The following is an 8,865-nucleotide window of genomic DNA, read 5'->3' as shown; positions in this document are numbered from 1 at the left end:
AACAGCCTACTTTGGGGAGCTTTACCTTCAATAACATCTTCCCATTTTTGTAACAGTACTCCCCTCCAATAAAGTTCTTGCTGCTGGTAGAGCCTAAATGGCTATATAGGCAATAAATAGGGATTTACTTTTCTGGTTACCTTCCCATTATAACATTGAAAGGAAAAGTCAAGAATTAGTAAAACACCAGCGCAACCAAAATGTACTAGTATGATGCCCCACTGTTAAAGTATAAATATGTTTCACCACAAAGCCTTCTTCCCATTTCAATTTTAATATCTGGCCTTGAATGCACCAAATTGCTCCTTATTTCTTAATTCTTCATTGAGATTTAGGTGATGATGGCAAAGCTACAATTCACACCCATTGTTAGCTGTCCTGAGAAGGCATTGTTGGGCCATGTCAATAAATACTGTATCACCACATTAATGGCAATCCAAGCAGTATCATATTTTATGCCTCTGCTGATAAGCCTAAATAACCCATTTTCTTTTAAAACCACTTTTATCAACATTCTCTGCTATTTTTAAAGTCTGGTATTGAACCTATGTCTTCTCTGCTAATCTACAACCTTTGAAAATCGTGCCATTTATCGCATACTGCCATTTCATAATAGTCCTTCCAAAGTGCATGAATGCATAACTTCTCCATACTAATTGCCCTGCCATACCTCTGCCCATTTCACAATCCATTGTCTACATCTATTTATCTATATCACTATTTCCTACACCAAATTTACAATTACAAATGTTTTAGTACTGTTCCCTAAACCCAAGTCTAAGTAATCTTAAAAGGTGCAACTCTTGCTCTGGCAGCACGGAAAGGGAACTCATGCTGGCCACTTCAGACCCATAGTTGAGCAATTAACAAGGAGGACTATAAAGTTGAACTTTTATTTATTTTTCTGTGGTTTAAGATAGCACTTCAGAGGGGCGACACTATACAAAATAGTGAAAATTATTGTAACAAAATACACATGAAAATAAATAAATCAAATAAAAAGATCAATGGATCCAAAACAGACCCTTTAAGAACAGCTCCCATTCTGAAAATCATCCATCAGGAAAGGTGTCAAACTATTAGATTTGCACATCACATGTTCTGTCACCAACAGCCACTGTTCAAATGGAGAGTTGAAATGTCCAACTAGAATACAGGTCCAGCTCATTTTCTTTCGCAAGTTGTAACACTACATCATCTCATAAATACATGATGCATCCCTTACAAATTGAAACTTATCATTGACTAACTGTACATTCCATAAACTATCCTTACCAGGCATTATCACAAATGATCCTTGTGGTTCCATAGCGACCAAACAAGCACTAAGGATACTTGGAGAATCAGCTGCAGAAATACCACACATTCTGCAAGTGTCCTTCAGGTGACGGCTAAGGGACTGCAAAGTGCGACGACCAAGCAAACAACTCCAATCTGCAAAACATAAAAGATTAGTGAGACAATATCAGTAACGTAATTATACACTGAAGATTAAAGCATTTTCTGAACAGCTTTATAAGATGCATGTGCTGCCCAGTATAATGCAGCAGGCTAGAAGTTACTTTTCAAGTCACAAAAGCGAAACATTTGCATGGCACTCATTGCTGCTAATATTAATATGATTGTTAACCTTAACCTCATGAATTAAAGTCGCCACTGAACCAGTAAAAACAATGCGCCAAGGATTGAGCAGTTAATAACACTAACACACACACACACACCCGATCAGCTGATTTCAGTTACTTTTTTAAAATTCATTCATGGGATGTGGGTGTCACTGGTTGGCCAGCATTTATTGCCTATCCCATACATCTTGGCATCAGCATTTCAAAAGATTCTACTTTCTTTCACAGACTTTATTTGTTACCCAAGTTCGTTAACACCCAACATCACCGCAAAATTACTTCTGCCCATCTCCATCATTCTATTATGTTGCCAAAAGGGTATTTGATGCACTGAAGAAAGCAAATAAAAAAAATTTGAGTTCCTGCTCCTGATCACTAGCAAATGAATGGAATGATGATTGCATTAGAAAACGCATTTCCAGAAATCAGGCTGCAAGCAGTTTGGACTCTGCCCTCTAACCTGAGAAGTTCAAGCATTTAAAAAGGTCCACCAGTATCTGCCAGGAGTTAGCATGAACGAGAAGGAGTACAATGGTGGCCTCAAGGGCTCTTGTGGCATTGCAGTGGGAAGCGTGGATTGAAGTCCAACGTGCTCCAGAGAGGTGTCACAACAACATCTGACTAGGATGATTAAAAATATCTACACTGTGGCCTACTACACATGCCATTTTAAGCACAAACCTATACTTAATAATAAACTAGCAAAGATAAAACAAACTAACATTTTCATGTCACAAGTCTCCCATACATTACCCAGAGAGTCCACAATACAGTTATAGCAAAGAGAAACAAAATCAGTGCCATAAGATGGAGTTACATTCTTAGATACATAAAAATCTTAAAACAGAATAGTATAATACAGCCTAAAATTTTCAAACATTTTGCAATAAACGCATAGATCTCACACCAATGACTGAACTCAGATTTAGACCAAACCTCTCTCTCATAGTGGAAAAATATATTGTATGTTATGAATCAACATTCTTCTTACAAAATAGCAAATCATCCAATTCAGTGAGTAATAGCACAGGTTTGGCAAAATTGCTCTTTAATATGTGCCTTGTGAAAACAATTGATATTAAGCAGAACTCACATCTGGAACTAATAGTTGAAGATAGATTTTCCAGAAAATACCAAAAAAAGTTAACTACATGTGCAGTGTACCAGTTTAAGATGCTGTTGGATATTTTATTTGTTTTACCTTTTAATTCCCCATGTCCTATCCTCCCCAGACGCCCAATAACCACCCTCCAGGGCAGTGACGTCATCTGCATGATGCCCAAACACCAATCCCAGAGTTTTTGCAGACCCATTCTCCGGGGTGAACCTTTTCGCCTGCGAGCCCTGTCAGATCAAACAAAAATCACCATTTTAGTAAGAATAGAAAATTCAAGAAACATCCACCAATTTAAGTAACCTGCACAGAGACAGAAATAGTATTAAAATTTCAAGTTATGATCACTCGTCAGAACAAGAAAGAGTTAGAGCCAACAGGAAGGCAGGTGGTGAAAGTACAAAAGGGAAGGTCTATGACTGGGTGGAAGGCAAGAGGAGTTAAATGACAAAACGATGGTGATGCAAAGTAAATGATGATGATAATGGAATTTGCGAGAAAACTAGAGACAGGTTTAGAGGTGGTACAGGCATAACAGAATTATTTCCAGTTGTAGTCCAAAAACATGGAGGCAGAGGTTATGATCTCAGCTGATGGTTATGGCTTGACAGACCGCAAGTTGTTCTTCTTTTACTTTACTGAGAAGGTAAGTCACTGAACATAGTCACAACAGGTTACAAATATGTTTTTAAACAAGAGCATATCAATGTTTACTATACAAAACATGAACCACAGTACACTATTCAAGAATTCTCTGAAAACATTCATTACAAATATCAGAAAGCAAGTTTCAACACCTTTATCTCAACAATAACCTTACAGATACTTAAATCTCAGTAAAGGATCACTTCTATCTCAATGCTAAAGCTCCTTGTTCATTGGTACCACATTTATTGATTTTCTTTTCAGCATATTTCCTTTCCTATTTTCTATGTTTTATATTAACTTGCTGCAATTTTCTTCAATTAATCTCTCTTCCTCTGAAGCCTATAAACAAACTACTAACCCAACTCACTGGTACTACTTAATGCGGCTTGCTTAAAATTCTTGCTTCACCAGCCTTATAGGATGTCTTCTTCTCTTCAGAACTCCACAGCCACCTTCTTTTGGGTGTTTCTTCTATGCAAATCAGGGCTTCTCTCAGCCCTCTCCTGACTGTTTTGGAGACCGATACAAGCAACTTTTGCTGCTTTAGAATTCTTCTTTTGGAATCAACCTGCTTATCTTTCTCTTTCAGTTGTAAAGTTGAAGTCAGCAAACAGCTTAAGAATGATTTAAAAACTGAAAGAACTACCAATGCTGTAACAAATACAAAGTCCCTGCTCAGCAGGTCTGGCAGCATCTGTGAAAAAAAATCAGAGTTAACATTTCATGTCCAGTGACCCTTCCTCAGAACACAGACTGCTGAGCTCTTCCAGCAACTTTGTTTTTGCAAGCAAGGATTTTTCAGGAATAGGGGTATTGCTAGTCATTTATCTAAAATCAACTGATTCTTTGAAATATCGCTTCAACATTATTATTCAAAATTTCTTTGCACCAGCAAAATAAAATTAACCAAGACTTTACAGCACTGTAAACTAAAATCCATTTTTGTCTCTACTTTAGAACAAAAAAGTTTCCAAAATAATGGTAATATACTGTGAGCCTACATCACAATCTAAAATTGTCAATCTTAGCTGCAAAATACTTAATCAGAAGATGAGCTGCTGCTCCTAGAGATTATGTTGCATGTTACCGGTACAATGTAAGTGGCAAAGAACAGAGATGTCAGAGTTGGGCGATAGCAGGAGCCGATTTAAAATAGCATTAAATCAGAAGGCCAGGGTTGCATCTGCAGAGGTGTTCTGTAAGGCAGCAATCCAAACAACATTTGGGAATGTAACCACACCATGAACACAGTATGCTAAACTGATGGAAGCTTGAGTAAAATGCTGCTTCCTCCAGAAGCATTTTAGAATCTGGACAGTGTGAAGAAAGGAAAAACCAACGGCAGGTGCTGAATCTTCTGTGCTTCCATGAGATCTATGCCAGATGAAGGGAAAGGGTTGTTTGAGAAACGAACCAGTGTGTCACTGAGGAAACGGTTCTTCAGGAATACTGAAAGAGAAAAGATTGGTTTGGTGATGCCACCACACAGTGGAACGATCTGCTGAACTCAGTGGCCGGTGAAATGTAAAGTCAGGATGTGAAAATTTCTGATCAGAGATAATAGGAACTGCAAATGCTGGAGAATCCAAGATAATAAAGTGTGGAGCTGGATGAACACAGCAGGCCAAGCAGCATCTCAGGAGCACAAAAGCTGACGTTTCTGGCCTAGACCCTTCATCAGAGACTTTGTTATGTGAAAATCCCCAATCTGGGTCTGGGAGGGAAAGAAGTTTGAAACCAAACAGACATGGGGAGAACAAAAGGATCCTTCAAGGAAGCAAAGCGGAAGAAAATGCAGTTGTGGCTACAGCGCAAACTGACCAACAGATCATTTCCAGAAATGGAAGCCGAAGGGAAGAGCTGAACATGGAAATCACATGAAAATGAGGGATGTCTAGAAATTGGATTAAAGTTGATCAAATTTCCTAGTTTATAGCAAGCCCAACCATGACAGTCAATGTATGAAAAATGAAAGAAGGAAGACAGCTCAAAGAGAACAGGAACAATGAAAACATGTTCCATATATGCCATGAACAGAGAAGCAGTTAGCTCAGTTGGTGAAGTTCAGAATAATGCCAACAGCATGAGTTTGATTCTTCTTCCATCCAAGTTACAAGTGCTTTCTGCCTTCTCTCCCTGCTCCTGACTGGAAGGAAAAACCAAACTACCTCAAAAAAGCTGCCATGAAACGGCATAGAAAGTAGTATCAGCCAATAATGAGCCAAGATTTGCATTTGAGCAAAGGACAAGTGCAATAATCATTAAAAGGCTTGGATAGCTACAGCAAATTATACACATTCCCACAGCAACATCTTCAGTCTATAAGTAGTGAGTGGAATCAAACAAGAAATTGTTTAATGTGTTGGATCTCAATGACGGAAGATGACAAAGGGTGTGCTGGTTGGGTGTGGAGTTCAGGAGGAATTGGATATCAACAATGAAAAGGAGATGAAAAGGCAGAAAACCTAACCGTACAGGTAACAATGAACATCATAAGAAATGTGGATGCCAATGGAAGTGGACTGAACAAGCGAAAAAAAAAATACATTGAAATAGGGAGAATAAGTTCCATAGGGCAAAAACAAGCTAGAACAATGATGAATTTCTGTTGGTGAGTCTGAGGAAGCATGTATAGACAGCTGTGTGGGTTTGAAGATTAAAAAAAGGTTGGATCACCTCTAACTACAGACAACGGATTGACTCACCACATCTGTCATCCAACTGTACCCGGGGTGAGTCCTGTGCTGTCCTCCTAGAACTCCACAGCTTTTCAGCTCTGATCAAAGGACTGAAAATACCAGTATTTTCCTTTCTGTACGCCACCTATTTTTAAGAATTCTTTTCACTCTTGCAATCTCAAGTACCGCTTCATTTCTCCTATGGTCCATATGTGGAAACTGTTTTTTCTTATTCACAGGGGTTAGAATTACTGGCTAGCCAGGCAGCATTTACTGCTTGTCCCATTAATCCTTTCAACATTTCAAAAGTCTCTACTTCCCTTCACAGAATTTATTTGTTGCCCAAGTTTAAGGCATACAGGAAAACTGAATATAAACTGGAGCTTTCTTGTTGTTTAATATTCTTCTGGCCATCTCCATCCTTCTAACAGCTATGACCTTGTCATCATTTATCTTAAATAGGCCAATTTATCAACTTGATCCAAAGTGGCACTATTTAATTCAATCTTCCAAGATATTCCTACTAGTTATCAAGGTGTCTTTTTGGTGTTTACAGTTAAGCCATTATCTACAACATTTTGTTCAGCCTCTTCTGAACTAAGTATCTTTCACATGATTCTCCACGTTTTACACTGTATGTCTTTCTAATGGTTGCTTTATTTATTTCAACGTGCAAGCAAGTTTACATAATTTTTTTTTTCCATGTGAACACAGACACTATGCACCTTACAGACTAACTAGAATGATCTGATCTTTCCTGTAAACTCGTGCCAGTCTCAGCTGCTAGCAATTTTAAGACAAACTTTTTTTTTTACTGGACTGGTGAGTTAGTGTACATTTTGATATTTTTCTGTTGTCAACGTACCTGTTTGGTACATCTACATTAATGATGCAGGTTTCCAGCATCTCTCCATAGAGATCGGTACATGTTCCAAGCAACCACCTCTGATCATGTGACAAGCAATAGCCAACAAAAAGAACATTGTATTTCTGGCTCGCCTCTCCAAATGTCTCTCCCAGCTCAGTCTGCTTATCCTTCACTGGAGCCAAGATAAACGGCGGGCTGTAAATCCGCAAATGCTCTGGTCTCTGTAGCAAAAAGAAAAAAAAGGTAGATTCTGAATTGGGTCATATTTTAAATATTTCAACATAATAAATAGACCAATGAGTAAATGCACTTCCTGGTATGGTACTGTTGCACAACAAGGAGTTTAAGACCCTTAAATTTCTCAAGGGTTATTTCACTTCCTAGCCTTTTAATGAGGTGGAAATGGAATAAAAATTGCATCGGAGGAGTTTTTTTTTAAGCGTGGGGCTATTACATATTAAGAATTATCATCTTAATTACAAGATATAGTACAATACTAAAACATTATGGTCCTGGGCATCCAGCTGAATTGAAAGGTATGGCATTGTGCCATCAAAAACATTCCTGAGCTGCAGCATAGCACCACAACCTCATGTGAAAATGACATCGTCTGAGATAATGCCAATGTTTCTTCAGAGTCCATCAGCCTCTAAGGGATAAAAATATCATACTGCAGCTGTCCTAACCAGTGGGACATAAACTGAGACCAATTTCCAGTTGAACAGGTGGCATGCATTGCTGATTTGGTCTGAATGCTCCAGTCTCTAGTTTGGCATAGTACCAGCAGATAGCCATTTTCTGTGCTCTTGTTACCTACGGATAAACATGCACAGCCAACATTAGGAAGATTCCCAATGTGTTCAATTCTAACTGAAATTCAGTGTCAAAATACTCCAGATCATAAACTACAAACTTTACTTTGTACTCCCAGATTTTAGAGGGTTTCCTTTATCACAGACATACAGGTTAACCAAAGTAGTCTCCCACTACGGGTATAAAATACCAAGGGAAGTACAAGTATTTAGTGAAAAACCTCTCATTCATATTTTGTTCCTATCTTTTACATCCAATTGCAATCTTTACCCCTTTGATGCATTTCAAATCTTGTAGTCATATTCTACTCCCAAATTGGATAAGAAATCATAGTATAAAAAGATATTGCCTGTTGAAATTCCTCTTTTGAAACAGAACACTCCAAAAATATCAAGCAGAAGTTTTATCAGGGCATTAAACTTTGGCTCAAGAGAAACTCTACACAAGCTATTTCTTACAAGCACAAAATAACCTGAGGGAAAAAAAAACACATTCAATGCTTGAGCTGGGGAAAAGCAAAAGACATATTCGTATTGGCCATTTTGTCTTCAGGAGAACTGCCATCAATCAGAAGTGGACCAGGCTGCTTAGGTATGCGAAGGCTGTGAAATGAAGAGAATTTACTCACATCTGGACTCTTTAAGGTGCTGTCTAAGGCCAATCCTGGGCCAAAGCCAGTCAGTGCTTTTACGTAGGTGGAGGGTGGTAATGATCTCCGGCATTGCGTGAACACAGAAAACGCCAAAGATTTAAGGTGCTGGGAGTACAGGTGCCGATCATCATTTTTCACAGGCTGTAACAGATACTGACATGGAACAATCTGCAAAGAAAAGATAAATAAAAACTGGAAGTGAACCTAGGCTCAGATCGTTAAAATTTTTAAACAAGTAGGCCTTATTAAAATCTAACTCTACTGAAAAGCTCCAATCTCAATAATGTATACAATGCCCTAGCTGAATGTTTAAATTAGGACTGCTAGCTGTTTCAAACATTACTCCTGAAACATGCAAGAATAATATAAGCGAAAAGTAAGATGGGCTGCTTCAGAGAAACTTGAAACTGTTGTCCATATTACAACAGTGACTATATTTCAAAAGTACTTTGCTGGCATTCAGATGC

The 8,865-nt window shown here is 38.3% G+C and overlaps 1 protein-coding gene across 1 annotated transcript in view; it reads right to left on the bottom strand.

Moving 5' to 3' along the window:
* Window positions 1-8,865, bottom strand: part of med13a (mediator complex subunit 13a) — a 204,798-nt gene that overhangs the window by 24,439 nt on the left and 171,494 nt on the right. Inside the window, 4 exon segments of the mRNA XM_059655412.1 lie at window positions 1,256-1,434; window positions 2,827-2,969; window positions 6,931-7,154; window positions 8,375-8,566. Coding sequence (XP_059511395.1) covers window positions 1,256-1,434; window positions 2,827-2,969; window positions 6,931-7,154; window positions 8,375-8,566 — 738 coding nt within the window.

Source organism: Stegostoma tigrinum, chromosome 27 (assembly GCF_030684315.1).
Source record: "Stegostoma tigrinum isolate sSteTig4 chromosome 27, sSteTig4.hap1, whole genome shotgun sequence".
In the NCBI taxonomy this organism is placed as follows: Eukaryota; Metazoa; Chordata; class Chondrichthyes; order Orectolobiformes; family Stegostomatidae; genus Stegostoma; species Stegostoma tigrinum.
Note: the sequence above shows the minus strand (reverse complement) of the source record. Positions and strands in the feature narration are given on the sequence as shown.